Source organism: Sitodiplosis mosellana, unplaced genomic scaffold, assembly GCF_009176505.1.
Source record: "Sitodiplosis mosellana isolate CC-2019 unplaced genomic scaffold, AAFC_SMos_1.0 Smas_scaffold_6226, whole genome shotgun sequence".
Lineage (NCBI taxonomy): Eukaryota > Metazoa > Arthropoda > Insecta > Diptera > Cecidomyiidae > Sitodiplosis > Sitodiplosis mosellana.
The window spans coordinates 12,447,660-12,470,338 of NW_022601467.1; the positions used below are offsets into that span (position 1 = coordinate 12,447,660).

The following is a 22,679-nucleotide window of genomic DNA, read 5'->3' on the forward strand; positions in this document are numbered from 1 at the left end:
TGTGTTAGGCTAGTCCCAAATAAATGCGGTGTCTCATTGAATTTTACTGTTGAAACTTTTAGATGGATGAAACGACGAACACAACAAAGTCAAACGTTAAACGACGATACGTGTGTATGTGTGTGTGGTGTGCACACATAAAAACTAAACGAAAAAATCCAATCGACCGGAACGAGATGAATATATGTGTTCATAAATCACACATCTGTTTGGTTCAAGCTGTCGCACGAAAGAGAACGACATCAGCTCATGCCCGAATCGGTATTTTACGCACACAAACACACGTACACACGCACATACACTGCGATGCATACGCTTGTGAACACACAGTGTACAAACGGCATGGATCTTTCACACTGTCTTTCTCTGTCTCCTATGCACAAACGAACCATACGCGCTTTGTCCAATCTAACGAAATCAAGCGGATAGAATGAAATAAAGGCCAAAATTTGTATACAATCTTCACTATTTTTACACGACTTCATTGTTGTTGTTTTCGTTTGGGTTTGGAGTGGCAAACGTGAATTTATATTAAAATAAATAAGTTGGCTTGTTATTACACCAAGTGCTACTTCTACGAACGTGAAAAAATACACAGAGAGAGAGATAGAGAGAGAGAGAGAGAGAAAAACGACCGAGCAACGAAGAAAGAAGAAATAGCAGCGAACAGAAATAAACAAAAGAAACAATTTATACACAAACAGAGAAAGACATATAAACAACCGAACAAGAAGAAATGGTCCGTTATTAGTGTGTCGTCATTGATTTGATTGTCTTTTATTCGGGCTCAGGCATTATCAATTTTGCATTTTAAACGCAGAGCATTCCAAACGGTGTGCGATTTTTTCTTCTTCTTCTGTTCATTGAAAGTTTAACGTGAAAAAGAAGAAGAAGAGGACGACGACAGAAAGAACGAGAAAAAAGTGAAGCAATGTGAACAGAACTAAGGCAAAATTGACACCGAAGAAGCCAATTCCAATTTTGCCGAATCGAATGACAATACCAGAGACATTTATTTAACTTGAACCAAATCAACGCGACAGATAGTTTTTCTTTTTCGGTTAACAAGCCAAGAAATCGGAGCAGAGTGAAAGATATATATCGGTGAAACTAATTCGTTGTGCATATCGTGTTCGAACAAATAATTGTACGGTTTCTTTTCCAAATCGTCGTCGTCTTTGTGTGGCAACAAATTTGCTTAAACTATTTGGAATTCTGTGTGTGACTGTGTGTTTGCTCGCGGTCTGCGTATATATTTTATCACTCCGGATTTTTTTTGTTCATTTCTTTTCTTAATAGTACATTCGAAAAATAAACGGTTTACTGGCTAGCTACACATCATCACATAACTCAATACATCGTATAAGCCAGTAGCGATTCAGACAATCGATTCTAGTTGACGTCGTTAGACGAAGCACCGATTCAATTTTCAGTGAATAAAAAAAAAGCAGAGACAACACAGTGTCAAAATGTCTGGTAATAATTTGAGTGTTGACGGTGAACTACGATACATAATACAATGGTTCAACGAGTGGAGTGAATTGCAACGAGAGGATTTTCTGCCCATTGTTGTCGAATATTTGACAAAAGATCGAGGAGCACTGCACATGAACGGTGTGGTCAACAGTTTATCGGCCGCATCATTTGAAGAAAAACCCATGAGCCTGTTCCAATGTCGTGTAAGTTTATTCTATATAAAGTTGTTCACACAATTTTCATACAATTTTTAACGATCATTATAATGATCGATCAAGTGTCTCAAATGGTATTGACCAATCTAATTATGATTCAATCTGGTTTCAGGTGAAATTGTTCAAAGAATGGAGTGCAAAGTGGCCGGAAGACAACAAAATCAAGTTGAAGGAGAAAATTTGCGAAATTGATGGCAGTTTCGGTGAAAAATTGAATCAAGAAATTTTGAATGGTTATTCAAATGGCAACGGTACATCGGGCTCATCAACACCAACCGATCAAGCACCGCCAATTGCTGAGCTACAAAATGAAGCGATTGTCGCCTAAGTGCGCCCCGGCCTACAAAACAACTCATCGAGTGAGAGCATCACGTGAAATGTCCATTCAATCATTGAAAAAAAAAAATTCTATTTCTTTGTTGAAGCAACAAAATGATGTTGAGTAAGGGAGAAAGAGATGAAAGACAGAGAGAATGAGCTAACGCATGCCGTCAAAGTAACTTCCAATCGTCATTCCAATATTAAATTTTTCTTTATACTTATCGCAATAGTTTTTAAAATGCCACACGATATCGTAATTAACGTTTCGGAACTAAGCAAACAAGCTCATTATTACGTTATATGCATGCAAGATAAATCTAGTAATGGTAATTAATTTACCGAAAATAATTTACATACGCCATGCAATTTAGGAGAGAAAAAAATAAGTAGAAGAAGAAGAAGGGAAAAAAAATCATACGAAGCGATAGAAAGAAAAGAAAAATAGAAAACACATAAAATGCAATGCCGTCTCAAATCAAATATAGGAATAATTAAGAGGAAAGTGCTGCACTTGCACCTGCACTCATTACAAGATGAGCACACGCTTCGTTTTTTTTCTCTTGAAATATTAATTTTTTTTTTTCGCTCACAACATTTTGTTTAATCTACTTTCTTTTTGGGGCAAACGATTAAACAAAACCATGCATATACAAATTCAATCGAAGGCACACGCGCGCATGCAGCGAATGCTGTGTGCAAAGCGACCTGTCTTCAACGTCATTGTTACATTTTTCTTTCTTTCTCTCAATTGTTATGCAGATGGCATGTGAAATCCTCTTCAATATGCATATTTTCTACTTCGAACAACAGTTTCGTCATTTAAAAAGCCAACGAAGAGAGAAAGATAGAGAGACTCGTGCAAGCACAGATTATTTCTATTCATTTCGATTCATTCGGTTGAATCCGAAGACATATCTTTCTCCGTATAACTCAGAAATATCCAACGCAAGTTCACCTCTGTAAACCGCACACCAATAAACAATTATCTTGAGCACGTAGATAGTAGAGTCGGTATAGAATATCGAAATCGGCGTATAATCCATAATATTAACACCTTTGGTGTTTGGAAAAGTCACCCACTCATGAAACTCATTCATTTTGCGTCGACTTTTTTTTCTAATGGAATGCGTTCGCGTGACAAATGTTCCGTTCACACCTCTATTTTTTTTTTTATATAGTTTCTTCTTCATTTTACTGAAACACAACTACGGAATACCAGATGAACGTTAGATTTTCATGCAGTTTGTAATGTGCCAAAAATGGTAATAGCAACATGCTTTTCCCAGTTTTCAAATCGTCAAACAATTAGAAACACAAACAAACAAACTAAAAACACATAGCAAAGCCAATAGCAACAGAAACAGGAACAACTTATCAACAACTCGGTTTTTTTTCCTTAATTTATTCTGTATTTATTATTCACGAGTTTTTTTTCTCTTAGTATTTAGTTATACTACTCTTTTTTTCTCTCTTGAGATACGAAATTGTCTAGATACCATTTAAAAGAATGAAAAATCCGCACAATTTATTGAATATATAATCAAAATAGTTTTACTGTACTATTGGAATATAAACATTTTTTTAAAAATAAATAAATATAAATTTTTAATCAGATTTTATAATAAATCAATTCAATCGTGTGTTTCTCTCATTTTTTATGTTTCAAATTGAAAAAGAAAAAAACCGTTAAAATAATCCCAAAGTTATGCAATCGTCACATGTTGTCTGGTTACTTTGCTACTGTGTTTCCCCTTTGTATGAAGAGGGGAACTTATGTACAAGTCAATAATTTCTTTATGAAGACAAGAATTCAACGATTAAGGTAAGTCAACAATTAAGGTAAGAAAAATCCCCAACGCTAAGCTAAAGCTTGGATGAAATTTGTCATTGTCGTCGGGATCATTTTATATTTAGATTGGCATAAGAAGTTATTAGTTTAGGTGTTCTTCACCGTTCTGTTTTTTGAATAAACATCGTAAATTAGTGACAAACGGCTAATACTTTCTATCTACTTGGCAACTGGTGGTCAAAGTTCTTTCGAAGCGTTTTCTCTTTTTTGTAATTCTAAGTTAATAGGTGAACCTGTTGATAAAAAGTTAAATGTCTCTGTTTCATCATCATGGATTGCATGACAGTAATCGATTACCGATCAACGGTATGGAATTTGCCGATGAAGACGGCAAAAAATAAATTAGAATAAAAAGAATAAAAGTAAAAATAAATTAACCACAAAACGAAAAAAAAAATGCCAAATTTCTATCAAAGGAAATAACAAAATTGAAATCGAACGGCCGCAACATCTAGAATTCAACCTTTGAGCTGAAGAATTTTTTGTTTGTTATCAGAATGAAAGTTATTCGATGTGATTAAACCAAATTTTATGCGTTACAAAGTAAATTTCCATGAGATCTATTTTAAATGAGTACAAGAAACTCCATTTCTAAATATATGCTAATTGGGTTGCTCAATCTAAAATGTGTTTGATGTGCAAACGGTTTGTTGTTGTTGCGATATGGTGATGACGTCAAAGAGAAATAGGAGCCAGCCAAACAAATGTGCAGCGAATCTCTTTTACTTCTTCTTCTTCTTCAACTTTTAACATTCATTCTGGTTTAGCTTCAAATGAAGATTGCCGTAAAGCAGGCCTCTGTGCAAGAAAACGGCACAATGGAAAAAAAAATGTATACGATCTAATCACAATAATTTCACCAACACGGTCTTTGCGTCATAAGTTGTGGTCAAAGCGGTGGCTATTTTTAAACTCAAAAGGAGAAAACAAACGACAATTATTCGCAACGACTACCTCATCGAGCGATATTGAAAGAATGGAACTAAATGTGACCATTGTCATAGCATATCCCTGGCAATCAAACTGTGTATATATTTACAGCTCTTTTTTTATTTTTAAATTTCGAACAAAAAAAAACTTGTTCGCTAACAACGTTGAAACACCATTGGTCTATTTTGAATAGCAAAGAGACAAACCATGTTTACCATTTGATGAAAATCATGATGAATGATCGTTGATGTTAATTTGTCTAATCTAAGTCTTGTGCATTTTGTGCGTTTTAAATTTAGCATCCTATTCAGAACGAAACCTCGTACAGTTGAGACATTCTTGAGCTCAAATGCTTAAGAAAATGCCATTCAGAGCATTTGGTCTATTAGTGGCTAGAGATTAAGACCGACGTACAGTTTTGACCAACAATAAATTTTTCGACACCACTTCAACTTTTACCAAAAGTCATTTCGAGAGAACAATGAACTATGCGGCTATTTTTATAGTCAAACAAATGACATGTATTTTAAATGGGATTATCGTTTCTGCTGCGTATCGACCTGCGTCAAATTGGTTAGCTGACGTCCATGCTAATCAATCAGCGTTTTTCTCGCTCTTTAGTTGAAAATTACCAAAAATTTGATTAATCATTGAAATTTCTCGGATGCGGCCAATTTTTAATGAAATCGATCGCAGTTCAATGAATTTCTAATTTATTTCGAAATGGATTTGGTCAATCGTGGTGAATGATTCATTCAACTAAATATGTTGGAATTTTTACTGGGATCGATTCGATCGAAAATAATCATTTCCGATTCGCTAGACAGAAAAAAACACATTCGGCTCAGGAAGATTCATTGGAATGTCATCGTTCTGAAATTAATTTAATTTCGTACAATGGACCGAGAAGAGGGGAAAAAATCAAATTAAAATAGGTAATAATATGCGCAATGCGATTACAATCGCAACACGATGATTCGTTGCGAGTGTTCACTTAATGCATTACTGATACAAAAACCTATAAACATTCAATTTAAAAAACACATACACACACACACACACCCATGTCGTTTTTCCTCTCTTTTTCCATCTCACATAAAATGGTTTGCGCGCGTTCAATGATCTGATCCTTTCGATCAGTGCACGCATTTTATTTCGCTTGTCTTCAATTACCGCAGTTCAGTTGGCATGAAAAACAACATCACACAAAAAAAAAACACAAACATCACACTACAGAATGAATCAACTATGGCGAGCATTCACATTTCCACTTGATACAACCGGCAAATAGTTTTGCACACACTTCAAAACCGCTGCATCATTTTGCGATACACACAAATTAATACGCAGTTTTGAACATGCCATGCTTTTGTTTACAATAATAAGTGGAAACGATTTGTGTGCCAGTTCGAACAGCGAAACTGAAAAATCGGTTTATAATATGAAACAAAATAAGTGTGAAACCGTTTTTTAAAAGACGCGTTCGTTTGTTTTTTTTGCTCATTTTTTAAATGTTAATGATGTGGTTGCAACCAGTTCTTGGTGTATCTCGTCAATCAAAGCGAGAGCGTAGAAGAATAGATACACACCGTACGCTAATAAGTACAATGATAGTTCGAAAATGAGCATAACATTAACGCTGAATACAACTGAACTACTGGATTACATGCTAAAATCGCTCCTTGCGTCTCTGGATTACATGCTAAAATCTTTTCATTTATGACATTTTTAAATGAATTAAATTGCATTTTTCGTAACGATTTCGGATGTTCAAAGATGCCAATTTATTTATAAATGCAATAATTAATACGTTGACATGAAAATAACCTAAGTAAACCCCCGAAATCACACAGGATATGTGCCAAGACAGTCATTTGTTTGTGTATACAGATCGATCTAAATGATTGGCCGAAAAATAATGGAGTAGTTGCTACCACAAACAAAACAAATTGTGTTCGTTAGGCAAAACGAATGAGAGAGAGAGAGAGAGAGATGGAAAAACACAACAATACACAGTGTCACACGAACGACCACTTGAAATGGGAAAGCAACATGCGCCGCAACAAGAGACAAGACAAGAAGGAAAAACCATAAGCAACATAAACGACAACAAATACACAACAGTGATATAGTATTAAAGTGGATTGCGCATCACAGAGAAAAAAAAGGCGAGCGAGTCAACGCCACTGGATCCACACACGCTCAATATGGACCTGAAGCACTTTATAAATTGAAAACAGTTTGAACTCATCACGCGCCCGGTAAAGAAGTCCAAGAGAGACCAAGAAGCTTATAAAACAAAAAATCAACCACAGAAACAGCAACAGATCGCGCACCAATTTTTAATTGGATTCCAACACCGAAAACAACAGACAGTGTGCGGCCAAGCGTCAATTGCATTTTATGATTTACATTCGTTATTAATGAAGTGATCACAACAATATCATTTTGAATAATAAAGCTGCACTTTTATTGAGCATTTCATAAACACACACACACACACACACACACATACATTGGACTAAATGTCTTTGAAAAATCGAAAGCGTTGATGGTTTTAATGTTAATGTGCGATTGCGTTCTAATTAAGCTACTTATTTTCGAGCGTCAATTAAAAAGACATAGACTTTTCATTTAGCTAAATGTTATCGTTGAATTGGTGACCTTTGTTTTTGCATCATATTCGAACGTATGAGTTACTATTTTGCTCATTGAAGTTTAAACTTTCCATAGAACAAAGTTATGTGTTTAAGTCGTGCACGAGATACAATCTAAAAAAAAAACAAACTGATCGGAAGAAGAAAAGTGTTTGGATTTTGAAAAGTGAACAGGGAAAATAGACAGTGAAAATTTTCAACGAAAATTATAGCTGAATCTCTACGATGTATACATTAAAGTTTGATCATATGGTTTGCGTTTGTCTTCTTGTCCTCGCCTTGACCGGTAAGTTTGAGATTATTCGGGGGGATTTTCAGAAAGACAGATCAACAACACAAGAATAACAACAACAAACGAAAGAATAACAAACAAATCGATCGTTCGTTCGTTTGGCAAAACATGTTTGTGCGCTGAGTCAAATCAATTTTGGATACACACGCCATAGGCATTACAGTGTTTCGTCTAATCTGAATTTTATCGAATTTATTCATGTGATTCCGAATAAAGTGATTAGAATTTTTACCGTAAATTCCAATGTTGGGTTTGATTCCACGATGAGTCACGGTATTACAAATGAAAATGCATATCTTTATTAATGAATTCCTTTTAATTTGACAGTGTCGAGTGCGTATCCATGGGGTCCCGATTATTATTACGATGACACACCATACTATTTTGATGCAGACGAGCAGTCCGATCTGAATCACTTTAAACTTCCGACATTTCAACCATCATCACAATGTAACTGTATTAAATTGAAAGAATGTACAACGATTACGATGCGATTGCATGCGGCACCAAAACCACTGTCTTCGAACCTTATGAAGGACATACGAAAGAAAGCTTGCGGTTTTGCTGGCATTGATCCGCTGGTGTGTTGTCCATCGGCAGAAGTTTTACCACGAAGTTTTCGTGAAGTAACAACTGAAAAGCCTTGGATTTGGGATGTTAGCCAAACGAAAGCAATGAAAACAAAACCAACAAATCTCTACAATCGTTTTAATTCCGATATCAACAATTCGGGTCATCAAAATATTCCATCACGGCCAAATGATTTAAACACACGCCGAAAGCCTGATAAGAATTTCTATACGCGTAAAACGAAAAAATATCACTTTTTCGACTTTGAGGATCCGCGCACATTTCGCAATTGGTAAATTCTTCGTTTTTCTTCTTCTTCTTCGTTTTTAGTTGCAATTCTCACTCATGTGTCTATTTTATAGTCCACCAAGTTTCTCTCCCGATTTTCACATCCCGCCAAACTTTCAACACGTAAAGCCAATCAAGAATTTCCATCACATATCCAGTGAGCCTAGTGACTTTGATTTGAACAGTGTTGACAATGATTCCGGCTTTATATTCCCTGATTCACCAATTCCGAGCGGTCAAGTGCCAACGTTTCCATCGCGAGTCGCGAAATATCCATTGGAAAAATTGAACATGATCAATGCGGAAAATTGTGGCATTTCAATAAATTCCCGTATTATTGGCGGTGATGACGCCGTGCCTGGCCAGTTTCCATGGTAATTTATCGCTTTAAATGTGTATAAAAAAAATTGTCACATGCTTATCCACTGAATTCGATTCAATTTCTTTTGTTCTCTCTTTCTCTCTCCCGCAGGATGGCTCGACTCGCTTACCGCAATCGAAGTAACTGTCGTTTTTTATGAATAAATCGCAAAGGAATCGCAAATAAAATTGCTGATTATTTTTGTTTTCGGTTTTATTCTAGCATCACAACTGGTTTCATATCGATGTTCAGGTTCCGTAATAAGCAACAAATATGTTTTAACGGCTGCTCATTGTGTGACTAACCTAGTGGACGATCTCGAATTGTACGTATATTGCTTGAATTTATTTCCAATTTGTTGTGTTGTGATCTTGGCGTTCGAAAAATGTTCATGTTTTATACTATTGCTAACCAAATAATCAAATTAATCAAATTGATCGATTCAATTTCTAGGGTGTTTGTGAGGCTGGGTGAATTGGATTCGAGAAATAATTTATGTGATAATAACCGCGATTTATGCACCGAACCACAAGACTATGAAATCGAATCAATTGTGCATCACACAAACTATGATATGCCTAAATACGCAAACGACATAGCGTTGATTCGCTTACGTCAAACAACAAATTCAAGTATGCATCAAATCCCGTTTGAGAATCTATTTATAACTATTCAATAAATGTTATTATTAAATTTGAACATTTGCAGCTTTTGTCAGTCCATTGTGTTTGCCATTGGGAAGTTATGAATCAACGGACAAAAATTTAAATCAGAAAACGGGCATCGTTGCAGGATGGGGAATTTCGACATTAGGTTTGTTGCATATTTAATGCAGTTTTTTTTCTGTTTTGAATTGAATTGGTTCAAATCAATATTTCGATAGACCATTTGTGAAAAAGCATTCGTGTGAATAATCGTCACGCTTTTTTTTTATTATGGGAAAAGTGAATTCAAATACCTGATTTATAAATTTCAGGCGGTGCCACATCCAGTCCAATGCTGCAGTATTTGCAATTGCCAATTGTTGACACACGATCATGCGCAGATTCGTACGCTCGATTTAGCGCCAATTCGCGTACACCGATCATAATTAACGAAAGCCAATTATGTGCTCAAGGAACGGCCAATCGTGACGCATGCCAAGGTATTACATTCAGAAGTGTTTTTGAAGCAAACGGAATAATATATTTTTTTAAATTTAATTCCAGGCGACTCCGGTGGACCCATGATGCGAGAAGATGTTCGAACTGGTCGTTATGTGCTAGTTGGATTGGTGTCATTCGGCCCACGAACATGTGGAGTTTCCCAGTTCCCTGGCGTTTATTCGCGTACTTCATCGCATTTGGACTGGATTTTGAATAATATACAGCTGTGATTCGTCTTACTTGCTTAACGTTTAAGTGTTACAAATTGTGTGTTGCCTATGAGCCACACATCACATGGCAGAATCGCATGTAAATATACTGGATAGACACAAATCACCTCAACACATTTCAACTCACGAAAAACAATTGTCAAAATGAATTGGCAAATATATTTAAGTTTTGGCACTGTTTTGTGTATCATCGATTGATAACACACAGTGTACGCGTCACAACTTTTAGGCTAAGTTTCTAATTAAGTTCAGAGAAAAAAATATTCATTTCATCACACCACATTCATTCCATTTTTGCTACGAACATTTTTTTTATACGGCAATTTTTGGGTGTGTATGTGTTAAGATATTCCATGACTAATTGCTGCGAAATCAATTTGAGATTGTATTTTCTGTTTGTAATTTGCTCTCTAAAAACTTCCATTTTTTTAGTAAGTATAATGATGTCGTTATAATATTTATTGCGAGCGTGATAGATTTTTTTTTTGTAAATAAAATTCATTTCCTATGAAACAAATTCGATTTGTGATATTAAAATCGGATCGGCCTCATTATAAAAAGAAACCACGAACATATGATTTACATTTGCCTATAGAGAAAAAGGCAAATTCTGTTGGGTATTTGAAGTCGAAACATCTGTGGTGTGATTTTCTTTCGTGGAAAATGTTCAAATACATAGTTCTTTATTATTTTTGCTGTACCTTGGCCATCGAAGGGTATACAGATTTTCGACTTCACAAAAACTGGCCAAAAGACATGGACGAAATTTGCGGTGAATTATCACAGGATCGCATTATCGGTGGCAAATTTGCCAATCTCGGACAATATCCATGGCTAGTTCTACTAATATATAAGCATAAGCCTAAAAATGGTAATGGTTTTATATGGCACATTTCCGCAAACGGTTAATGTGTATAAATCCAATCATTCATTTTGAATTTAAGGTCCTGAATATATATCGCCTGATTGTGGTGGATCATTGATAGCCTCGTCTTATGTGCTTTCGGCGGCTCATTGTAATGCAAATCCCATTACTGTACTGTGAGTAAATAGAATGCACCACTTTTGCTCCAATTATAGGATTTAGATGAAGGTGAACTTGAAATTGATTATTTTTCTTTGGAAAATCCAATTTTCCCCGAAGCGATCATGCTGTCTTGGGCGAATATAATACAAAAACGGATCCTGATTGTGACACAGCCGGAAATTGTGCCGCACCAGTACAACGTATCAAACCCGCCCATATATTTACGCACAAACTTTTTCAATTAGATCAGCTTTGGAATGACATTAGTGTAATAAAATTAGAACATCCGGTAAAATTGAATGGTAACCGAATTTCATTCCGAAGAATAGCAGACGATCATTTCAGTTAAAATTACATTCGAGTTTTGTTTTTCTTCTCGTATTAAGGATGGGTCATACCAATTTGTTTGCCAACGGGAAATGAACAATTCGACACAACAGCCGAAGTAGGTAAATTAACCGCGAATGTTTACGTTTTCAATGGATTCACTCAAATTTTCCATAATAAATCTATATTAGCTGGATGGGGTATGGCCAGGCCAGAGGACGAATTAACACTGCAATCGGTGTTGAACTATGTACAGGTAGAATTTATAACGAAATCACTTTTCAGTTTTTTACACATCACATTCTGAATAAATAATTGCAAACAGTTGCCAATTCTGGACATGGATGTATGCCGTATGTACTTTGATTTGATTGTTAATGGTACTAAGCAGATTTGTGCCGGCAGTGTAGATAGATATGAAGGTATCTAGACGTCTCAAATTATTATTATTCCGATCAATTATTCTTCTATTTACTTCAAATAATCCTTACTCTTTCGTGGTCTCGTTCAGATACATGTGGAGGAGACAGTGGCGGTCCATTGTGAGCATGAAGTGTCTTCATGATTTTGGTCAATGAACAAATGATTGAATTTGTTTTTTTCTGTACTCATTTTGCAGGATGCAAATTTCGAATAGTGATTCTGGTCCGAGATACTATCAAGCCGGAATTGTTTCTTTTGGACTGACAGATTGTGGTGTTGCACCCGCTGTTTACACAAGATTGACAACTTTCATGAGCTTCATCTTGGATGTAATTGGTGCATAAAAAGTATTTCTGTTGGAAATAAATTGTTCAGAAGACTATTTAATTATAACGAAATTAGAGTATTTTATTGGAAAACTAAATCTAATGCCAGCGTGTAAAGATTATTAGCTGACAATTTAATAATATACATTGTAATTGGTGCAATTGAATGCGATACCACTAGAAGTGTACACGATTTTTATATGGATTTTGCATCAATGAAATGGGCAAAGAACCGAGATCGCGTGTTTTATCACAACTATTGTGCGGTCTGTTCAAACGAGAAATGGTTTTTCACATTTGCCTTGCGGAAAGCACAATGTACTTGGCGGTCAACAAAAAAATAACCTGACTGCATGTAATACTTTGCAGACGCTGGTGGTTACATCTTTATTCACGCTGTTGAATTCGAAAAGAATAAACCGGAATGTAAAGGAATAGTAAAAACACAGACGATATGACACATTTAATTGTTGGTGCGGTAAATCCCCCAATCATGCGACTATGTATCATCATCTCGTCTGTTTTGCGTTGAAATTGATTTCATGTGTGGCTCCAAACATCGATCCATACATCTGCACACCATGGCCAGCCTGACTGTTTTTACACGTTTTACGAGAGAAAAAAAAAAATCTGTGTAAAACTCTCACAAAATTAATATTCGTCTAACATGTATAATCTTATGCAAAAGAAGTAAAAATGAAATGAGCATATTCTGATGCTTTGATGGACATGAACAAATTCGAACGGAGCTAGGAATTAAGATGATGGTTCTCGGTGCTTGATATATAAATCATGTGTATGTGTATATGTGTACATAGTGTGTGATAACCTGAAACCATTCGGTTGTGATATGTTCTAATGATGAGATTTTTTAGTCGGACCTTGAACGAGATTATAAAAATAACAAACAGCACATCTATATCGATACGAGTGACGTATGTATGCGTGTAACTTGAAGTTCGAAATGAAATTCTGGCCGCAAAAGTCCAATGCCAGGTTTTGTGTGTATTCGATCGAGTTACCTTTGGCTTTTGATAGCGATGTGTTATGGCGAGAGAGTAGAGGAAAAAAAAATAAATAGCTTACGAAATAAAAAGTTGCCAACAACAACAACAACAAGAGCAACGATTACGACGTCAACGACGGCAACGACAACAATACACAAGCAGACCAGTATACACGGATGTTGGGTCGCAGCAGCCACGGTTATATGGCTATAACCGAACAAAAACCATATATTCCAACCAAATAACACTCACACAACCAGAGCACACCAAATCAATGCGAATTCTATGTACACATAACGCACACCAACTACACTAATGTCAATATGTGCGGCCGAGCCACACCGCTCTACACGCAACTTCCACAACAGCCTCAATGTGAGACACGAAAATATACATATGTTATATACAGTAAACAACCAGATTCAACACTCAAATAAAACTGAATGAACAAAAATGTGTTGAAGAAGAAAGAAAAAAAAAGCACAACACAAATTGTAAGAAATAAAATATCACACACAGAAGTTTGTGTATCTTCAGCACAATGATTATACACTGGACAACATTTTGAGTTAGATTTAACATATAGTTCGATTCAAAATACGGAATCGTTAAGATCAAACGGAACGAACATCGACGACACCGACGGCAACGACAACAATCGTGCAAGTTATACCCCGTTAAACAGGCGATAGCCTACAGTGTAAGCGATAGTGATAGCGACAGCAATACACCGTATATACATTGAAATTAAACAAAGATCAAACTATTTAACTGGAAATAAAAAAAAATAACGACAACAATATCATCATCGCGCATCTTCTCTATAATCAATTGCAAAATTCTCATCTCAAACGTATCATTTCGGTACTTTCCGTCTACGTATCAAGCATTCTAGTACACATTGTGATTGCATGTGTTTATGCGTTGGAAATTCGTTAACCGCTCTTTTCTATCTTCTTCTTTTTATTTTTGTTCTCTCTCTCTCTCTCTCTCTCTCTCTCTTTTGTTAAGTTCCGAAAATTTGGTGCATTTACGGTCACACAGTGATTGATACGAACTCAAGCTGAGTGTTCAGTTCGAAACGAATCAATTTTTTTCAAAAGAAAGAAAAAAATTCGAAAAAAAACAATGCAGAATTACATTCAATTGTTATTCTTACTAGTGTGCTATATTAGTTTAGCAAATGCACGTAAGTAATATAAAAGTGTATTAAATTTTATTTAAAAAAAATTGTGAATAAAGTGAATGTTATGTGTGATATATGATGTTGGGACGATTAACAGAATAAAATTAAATGAAACAAAGAACAGATTGAATCACATAAAACATCAGCAAATGTGCAAACGTCAAAAGTGTTAAATGTAAATTTTGTGTATCATATAAATGTTGTCAACTGTCTGAATCATGAGCTTGTTAATTACTCGTTGGGGTTGATAATGAACATTTCAAGTAATACACAGACCACATTTGGTGCCATCGACACTATGATAAACGATTAGACAATCATTAGTTGCCCTTGACATATGAAACAAACTGAATAATAAGCAAGAGCGTAATGAATCGACTCATTGGAATAGTTATTTTTCCCAACGATTTGTTCGTTTTTTTTCTTCTTTTCTTCTCTCGTCTTTTCAACAATTCCCGACGATCAGTTCATAAGCAAACTATTTTTGCAACACAGAAGAACAACAACAGTTAATAAAATATCTAAAATGAAAGAATAATCTGAGTGGAGTCATTGTTGTTGTTGTTGTTGTTATTGTTGTTGCATCGTCTGTTGTGTAAAACCGGTAAAACACCACCAAAACAATGTTCACCTATTTGTGTGTTTGCAATTCAAATATGTATATGCGTATTTTCAATCGGTTGCCGTTCTCATTTTCGCAAGCAAGTCTTTTGATCGATAATAAGAGAAATTTCTCGGAATGGACGAAAACAAAAAATCGCCACTTCATACACGATCTTCTTATGAAATTATTTCCAGTTTTACATTTTTTTTGCGTTGAACATTTCGATTATTAACGTTTGGCAAACGAATGAAATGTTCCAAAACAACATTCAAAATAGATTGAGTTGAGATAATGTACTCGCCTGGAATCGAAATCGGTTCGTCTCTTTTTGACATATTCATAAATCACACTTGCAAGACATCTTCGCGACGTGTCTTCTCTTCGGTCAATGTGATAGTGGTCGAATCAATTGACATACACTTATATATTTATAAAAAAAACATGTTTTTTTTTCTTCGAGTATTTGCATTCGACTTATGAACAAACAAACCAAAAAAAAAAAACAGCGAACAAATGAGCGCGTTCTCCTGGAAAACAGTTCACATTGATAATCACATTTTTCATATTGTACACAAATTTAAACGTATAATTAATCTGGATTTTCCCACAATTAGAATTTCAGTGTCTAACGCCGGATCAAAGACGCGGCTTCTGTGTCGATTTACGTCAATGTGCTAGTCTTTATAATTTGATCCGAAAACCAAACCTTTCGATTGCCGAACGAAATTTTCTACGCAATAGCCAATGCGCTTACAATGGATACCCTTGGGTAATGTAGCAATTTCAGAATTTCCATTGGATTTCAACATAAAAACCGGAATTTCAATAACATGACACATTTCGTTGGTTTTCAATTAGGTTTGCTGTCCACCAAATAGCGGTCCACAGCAACCACCACCAACCCAGCCACCATTTGTTAATACTCCTCGCCCCGTACAAGGCGGTCCTGGATTGAGTGTCAATGATTTGCCGCCACCCGGCACTTGCGGCAGTTCATTGGACGATCGTATCATTGGTGGTGAAGAAACTAGAATAACTGATTATCCCTGGATGGTAAGTAAAAATTTTATTCAGAATTTCTGTATATTCAATATTGAAAGCAGAATTTTGATAACATGAACGTTTCGTTTTTCATTTAGGTCCTGATCGAATACTCAAAACGTAATAGAATTCATCCTTTTTCGAGATATCATGAAATTATGAAAAATGACTCCCAAGCCATTTGAATGCAATAGATTCACTAAAATTCCGAAAAAAAATTCTTATCACACTTTTAGCGAATGGCAACAAAGGCTTCCACTGTGGTGGTGTTCTCATCAATAAAGACTATGTTTTGACAGGTAGATACACAGACTGAACCGTGTTTGCAAACAATTTTATAAAATAATTCATTCTATTTATCAAATTTAGCATCACATTGTGTCAATGGCAAAGATTTAACTCAACTCAGATGGACGTTATCAGGTTTGAAATGAACTGAAATTGAAACGAAAACATTGAATGAATGAATGAATGATAATTTTGTTGTAATGTGTAACGTATTATCTTTGTTCTAATTCAAAGGTGTTCGACTTGGTGAATGGGATTTGAAAGAAGACCGAGATTGTGACGATGGCAATTGCTCAGATCCAGTCCTTGATATTCCAGTGGTAGAACGTATCCCACATGAAAACTATAATCCCAACTCACGGGCACAGGAGAACGACATTGCACTACTTCGTTTGGGACGGTCGATTACATTTACTGAATGGGTCAAACCTATTTGCCTTCCAGTTACATCAAATGTTGCTGGCAAAAGCTATGATGGTGAGCCACTAATTGTGGCTGGATGGGGTAAAACTGAGAACTCTTCCAACAGTAATATTAAATTGAAGGTCGAAGTTGATGGTGTTCCAATCAAACAATGTAACAATGTGTATCGTCAACAAAATGTCGTTTTGACCAACAAGCAATTGTGTGCTGGAGGTGTATTGGGAAAAGATTCATGTCGAGGTGCGTAATTAAAATGCCAATAAATTTTCGTATCTCAATTAATGTGTTTTAATCCAAAAATAGGCGACTCTGGAGGACCTTTGATGACAAAACACGCAGCAGATCCATACCATACGTATTACTACTTGGCTGCAGTGGTTTCATTTGGACCGTCACCATGTGGTCTTGAAGGATGGCCGGGCGTTTACACCGTACGTTTGAAACTTTTTAAGTCATTTTATTTTTCTCGCTTAAATCACAGCTCTCGCAACCATTACTTAATTTGAAATATTTCTGTTTATTTTTGTTCATTTCAACAGAGAGTTGATCAGTACACCGATTGGATATTGTCGCATATGCGAGCATAAAAATCGATAACAACTGCACTCAGAGGATCGAACCCTGCAAAATTTATTAATTCCCTGCATTTTATTATGTGACTCGAACGTTTCAACTCAAACCTAGATGAAATGAACTTAGGACAACTTTTTTTTTTCTACTAAATAAAAATTATCAAAATAAAGTGCCACTTTTGAACATTGTATGTCAAAGTTTAAATTTCTTTCTGTCTTTCGCCCAAGGTCTAAGAATCTTCGCTTAATACTAAAATTGATGATAGTGCACTGTGAGAATTGAACATTTTTGATGTTGCGCTTCATTCAGTTCTGACGGTGTCATCGATAGTGATGGGTTTTCCCACTAAAAAAAAATACGAAAAAATATCTCTAGAAGAAGAAAGAAAAAAACGTCATGAAAAGTCAATGGCTTTGTGTAGAACGGTGTCAATACATGGACCTTAAAAAACATGATTAGCATGTTTGTGATATTTCTTGAAACTGCCATCACTTCACTCTTTTTATTGCTGTCAATGTAATGATGATAAAGACACACACCGACTTTTAAGATGTACAGCTGCCGCGCACGTTAGCGCCGTAAAGTAATACTTGAACGTCACATACACATATAGAACCCATGTATACAATTTTTTTTCTTTCTTTCTTTCTGTTTTGGTTTCTGTAGAAAAATGGAAAGCGTCCATCGCAAAGCAGGATCCAGTGCCTACAGTGAACTGTGGAATTTTGTGGTGACCAGATCGAATTTTTGGTCTACGCAACATTGCGTTGTTGTTGTTGTTATTATTGTTGATTGAGTATTGTATGAAATCAAGCGGTCAGTCAATTTGCAGACAAGAATGAAGCCATTACTAGTGTTTTGTAGCTTGCTCATATTGTTCGGCGATTTGACAAGTGCACGTAAGTTCAATCAGATTTGTGATAGCAAATTTACAAAATAAAAATTGTCTATTGACTATGTTGATATTGAGTTGCGGATTGGTTAAAATCCGAAATTTAAAATCCTATCTCGTTGATTTTGTATATAAACATCGTCTAAGTCGATTTGATACTCTAGCATAATAATTTTTTTCGTATATCATTTCACTTCATTTATACCATGACAACTTTCTCCTCGCACACGTTCGGTTTTCTCTTACGATTGAAAGTTGATGCGAATTCTATCCGGTCAATGTCAAAGCAGTTTGACTTGATGAAAATAAAAATTAAGACGAGACTGAATCCTGTTAATTTTATCTCAAGGCTGTCGTTGACATTAAGATTTTTTGCATTGATAATTGTATAATAACGAGTGATGAATGTACAGCACATTTGAGTGGGATGTTGGTGATATTTCCACATATAGATATGCACGTATTTGTAAATTATTGTGCTGATTTTGCATGCGAATACTTAAAATACAAATGAAAATTATTACATCTGTATTTGCAAACAGAAAGCCGATGTCGAACACCACTCAATTTGAATGGAAATTGCATTCCACTGCGCCAATGTGATGCACTCTATGGTCTTGTTAAACAAAATATCAACGAAAATGATCGAGAATTTTTGCGAAAGTCTCAATGCGGAACCGATGGACGAAACCCACTGGTAATATTCAAATCGATTTGCGAATATTTTATTCGGTAACCGATTAACGCATAGTCGTGTAGGTGTGCTGTGCAACGCAGACGGTGTCGCGGCCCCGTTTAAAGCAATCCGATTTCCCACCGCCAGGTCAATGTGGGACACAATTAAAAGAACGACTTGTTGGAGGCGAGGAGGCTTCAATCACTGACTACCCGTGGTAAATATCATTAAAACAACACTGTTCATATTTCACTTCAATTCTACACGAAATTTCATTCAACATCTTCAATATTTTAACGTAACCTTTTTTTTAAATCGCAATCATAGGATGGCATTGATTAAATACACAAGACGTAAATATATGATAGATTTGCACTAATAACGAAAGACCTGAAATACATCAACGTGTTTCATTTTTCTCTTGTAGCTGGAAATCAAGGCGGTTTTTATTGCGGTGGCGCTCTTATACATAAAGACTACGTTCTGACTGGTTTGTCTGGAAACTTATTAAAATGATTTAAAACAATTATTACAGCATTTATATGTTTCTCTCTTTTTCTTATGTTTTTTTTTGTTTTGCATTCGCATGTTCAACGCAGCGGCTCACTGTATACGTGGAGCAAGTTTAGTGAAAAATAGGTTCGAAGTGGTTTCTGTACGATTGGGCGAACATGATCTTCTGTCAGACATCGATTGTGAAGAGGTACACATTATTACTTTTGCTGCAAGTGAATTCAATTAACATGTGTTACGTTCATTTGTAGGGTGAATGTGCTGATCGGCCAATCGATGTGCCGGTACTTGAGACAATCGTTCACGAAAGCTACAAACCAGAGTCACACCTTCAAAACGATGACATCGCTTTGATCCGATTGAGACGTTCCGTTCAATTTACCGACTGGATACGGCCGATTTGTTTGCCATTTGCCAATCATTTGCAGAACAAAAACTTTGACTCAGCTCCACTTATTGTGGCTGGGTTTGGAAAAACGGAAAATGGTTCGTTGAATTTAGAATTAATGTGTTAACGGTTTGTTCTTTGCTTTTGAAACGTTTAATTGACACGGAAAATCATTTTATTCTCTAATTATGATTGTGCAGCATCACGAAGCGATGTGAAACTAAAGCTGGAAATTCAAGGTTTCAATTTAAATCGATGCAATAATGTATATCGGTTGGCCGCCATCTCATTGGGTAGAGGACAAATCTGCGCTGGTGGTGAGGAAGGAAAGGTAAAGAAATATGAAACAAATATGATTGCATCGATGCAAAAGTACTTGAATTGCAATGACAACACAAAGTTTACTTACCCAACGTAGGATTCGTGCAGCGGTGACAGTGGCGGACCATTGATGGCTGAAGATTTGTCTAACCGATTGAATCCGTACTCTTATTTGGTTGGAGTTGTATCATTTGGACCGCGAGTCTGTGGTACGCCTGGATTTCCAGGAGTATATACGGTAATGGCTTCTACATCTAGTTTTGCGCCACTTTCGTATCGATCAGTTCATATATCAATTTTTGTTTTTCCCTTTAGAGAGTTGATCAGTACCTAGACTGGATTTTAAATAACATGAAACCTTAAATTAACATGTATTTTGGCTTTGGCTTTGCACTTCCTAAATGGACTATTTTCAAATAAAGTAATGAATAACACACAACAGTTGGGTTTTGATTTTTTGAACGTGTGGTTACAGACATTTTTTAATATTGTTAAAACTGAAAATATGAGGATTGGCGCAAACAAGGGGTGTAGCAAACGACCTCCATTTGGCGGTAATTCACACTAAAATTAACTTTGACAGATCCCATCAGAACGAAATCTACTTGACGCATTGTAAACAAAACATTCAGAGAAATACCGTTTCAGTTGACAACAGTTAACAATTAATGATTTTATTCTGAATGAATGTAATGTGATCAACGTTAAAAGGGAACCGGGACTTTGTCTTTTGTTGTTGAATACTTTGATATATTTGAGAAATCTGCATCGATGCCGAATATAGTCAACAAACTGAATCAGTATTTTCATGACGAGGTAAGTCATTCGACTCAATAAAACCGACAGAATACTTGTACTGAACAGGTCAACTCCCGTGTTACTAACTTTTTTTTGCCTTTTGTTGGTCATCACTTTTCGAGTTTTTTCCATGCTAGGTGACATTTTTGATAATAACTCAATTTGCCTCCACGAGATATCGCTCAAAATTGGCTGAGAGTCTTGTTTCATCGTCATGAAGCTGCTATTAAATTTTCAGAACGGTTTTATGTCTGTGAAAGGAGTTACAGCGCCATATGTGGTCAGAAAAGTCATTCTTTGACAATTTCTTCGTTTGTTCCATGCTAGGTGACATTGATCGACCATATGGGTGCTAGTAGGTAATGTGAGTGTCTAAATCGGTAGAAAATCACATTTTCTTTGATTTGGGAATAGGGATTCTCAATATGTTGATTTTCTGAAGACTTGTACTGAACAGGTCAACTCCCTTGTTACTAATTTTTTTTTGCCTTTTGTTGGTCATCACTTTTCGAGTGTGTTCCATGATTGGTCCGCCATATGAAAATTTAATAGCAGCTTCATGACGATGAAACAAGACTCTCAGCCAATTTTGAGCGATATCTCGTGGAGGCAAATTGAGTTATTATCAAAAATGTAGCCTAGTATGGAACAATATATAAAAGACAAAAAATGTTAGTAACAAGGGAGTTGACCTGTTCAGTCCAAGTCTTCAGAAAATCAACATATTGAGAATCCCTATTCCCAAATCAAAGAAAATGTGATTTTCCACCGATTTAGACACTTACATTACCTACTAGCACCCATATGGTCGATCAATGTCACCTAGCATGGAACAAACGAAGAAATTTTCAAAGAATGACTTTTCTGATCACATATGGCGTTGTAACTCCCTTCACAGCTAGAAAACCGTTCTGAAAATTTAACGGCAGCTTCATGACGATGAAACAAGACTCTCAGCCAATTTTGAGCGATATCTCGTGGTGGCAAATTGAGTTATTATCAAAAATGTAGCCTAGTATGGATAAAAGAATAAATTTTCACTGCCAGTTTGATTGGTCCACCATATGGGTGATAGTAGGTAATGTAAGTGTCTAAATCGGTAGAAAATCACATTTTCTTTGATTTGGGAATAGGAATTCTCAATATGTTGATTTTCTGAAGACTTGGACTGAACAGGTCAACTCCCTTGTAACTAACTTTTTTTTGCCTTCTGTTGGTCATCACTTTTCGAGTGTGTCCCATGCTAGGTGACATTTTTGATAATTGAAAGGATGATTCTTCTGACCACATAAAGCGATTCGACTCCTTTCACAGCTAGGAAACTGTCTCGAAATTTTAAATTTAAATTCATTGAAAGAAAGAATGATTTTATTGAGCGCAATAGATTTGTTTTGACTAGAAATTGCTGAGATTCATGTTGAAACTCATATAAAACGATGTTAAATGATTCGCCAATTTATACATCTTTGTTCTCTGTGGGAGATCCCTTTTATTTTGATTAAATAATTAATCAAAATAATCCACTTCCATTA

General features: G+C 35.8%; 3 protein-coding genes across 3 annotated transcripts; all 3 read left to right on the forward strand.

Annotated features, from left to right (window-relative positions):
* The first annotated feature begins 352 nt into the window (after window positions 1-352).
* On the forward strand, window positions 353-3,642 carry LOC129578026 (uncharacterized protein C14orf119). The gene is made up of 2 exons (XM_055466065.1): window positions 353-1,679; window positions 1,804-3,642. Exons 1-2 carry the CDS (start codon window positions 1,470-1,472, stop codon window positions 2,017-2,019), a joined length of 426 nt encoding a protein of 141 aa, XP_055322040.1. The 5' UTR covers window positions 353-1,469; the 3' UTR covers window positions 2,020-3,642.
* Window positions 3,643-7,586: 3,944 nt separating this feature from the next.
* LOC129579441 (uncharacterized) lies at window positions 7,587-20,788 on the forward strand. Its single transcript, XM_055469523.1, has 33 exons — window positions 7,587-7,734; window positions 8,068-8,602; window positions 8,673-8,972; window positions 9,071-9,099; window positions 9,182-9,284; window positions 9,413-9,591; window positions 9,668-9,772; window positions 9,936-10,103; window positions 10,168-10,333; window positions 11,479-11,663; window positions 11,748-11,944; window positions 12,014-12,110; window positions 12,200-12,230; window positions 12,308-12,440; window positions 14,492-14,633; window positions 15,849-16,003; window positions 16,093-16,287; window positions 16,374-16,395; window positions 16,512-16,574; window positions 16,645-16,698; window positions 16,798-17,226; window positions 17,290-17,417; window positions 17,526-17,563; window positions 18,904-18,911; window positions 18,994-19,148; window positions 19,211-19,344; window positions 19,455-19,480; window positions 19,555-19,617; window positions 19,727-19,830; window positions 19,892-20,126; window positions 20,229-20,359; window positions 20,447-20,587; window positions 20,665-20,788. Exons 1-33 carry the CDS (start codon window positions 7,674-7,676, stop codon window positions 20,710-20,712), a joined length of 4,560 nt encoding a protein of 1,519 aa, XP_055325498.1. The 5' UTR covers window positions 7,587-7,673; the 3' UTR covers window positions 20,713-20,788.
* On the forward strand, window positions 10,345-12,509 carry LOC129578018 (CLIP domain-containing serine protease HP8-like). The gene is made up of 8 exons (XM_055466051.1): window positions 10,345-11,205; window positions 11,279-11,375; window positions 11,479-11,663; window positions 11,748-11,810; window positions 11,880-11,944; window positions 12,014-12,110; window positions 12,200-12,230; window positions 12,308-12,509. The coding sequence occupies exons 1-8, from the start codon at window positions 10,842-10,844 to the stop codon at window positions 12,453-12,455; spliced, it is 1,050 nt and encodes a 349-aa protein (XP_055322026.1). The 5' UTR covers window positions 10,345-10,841; the 3' UTR covers window positions 12,456-12,509.
* Window positions 20,789-22,679: the final 1,891 nt, after the last annotated feature.

Bases quoted from the DNA above. Each gene is read 5' to 3' on its own strand.
- LOC129579441 (XM_055469523.1), top strand. From the start codon at position 7,674: ATGTATACATTAAAGTTTGATCATATGGTTTGCGTTTGTCTTCTTGTC. The intron at 16,699-16,797 runs GTTTGAAATGAA...TCTAATTCAAAG, and splicing joins ACTCAGATGGACGTTATCAG to GTGTTCGACTTGGTGAATGG. The intron at 20,127-20,228 runs GTTCGTTGAATT...ATGATTGTGCAG, and splicing joins GTTTGGAAAAACGGAAAATG to CATCACGAAGCGATGTGAAA.
- LOC129578026 (XM_055466065.1), top strand. From the start codon at position 1,470: ATGTCTGGTAATAATTTGAGTGTTGACGGTGAACTACGATACATAATA. The intron at 1,680-1,803 runs GTAAGTTTATTC...ATCTGGTTTCAG, and splicing joins TGAGCCTGTTCCAATGTCGT to GTGAAATTGTTCAAAGAATG.
- LOC129578018 (XM_055466051.1), top strand. From the start codon at position 10,842: ATGAAACAAATTCGATTTGTGATATTAAAATCGGATCGGCCTCATTAT. The intron at 11,664-11,747 runs GTAACCGAATTT...TCTCGTATTAAG, and splicing joins ACATCCGGTAAAATTGAATG to GATGGGTCATACCAATTTGT. The intron at 12,231-12,307 runs GTGAGCATGAAG...CTCATTTTGCAG, and splicing joins GGAGACAGTGGCGGTCCATT to GATGCAAATTTCGAATAGTG.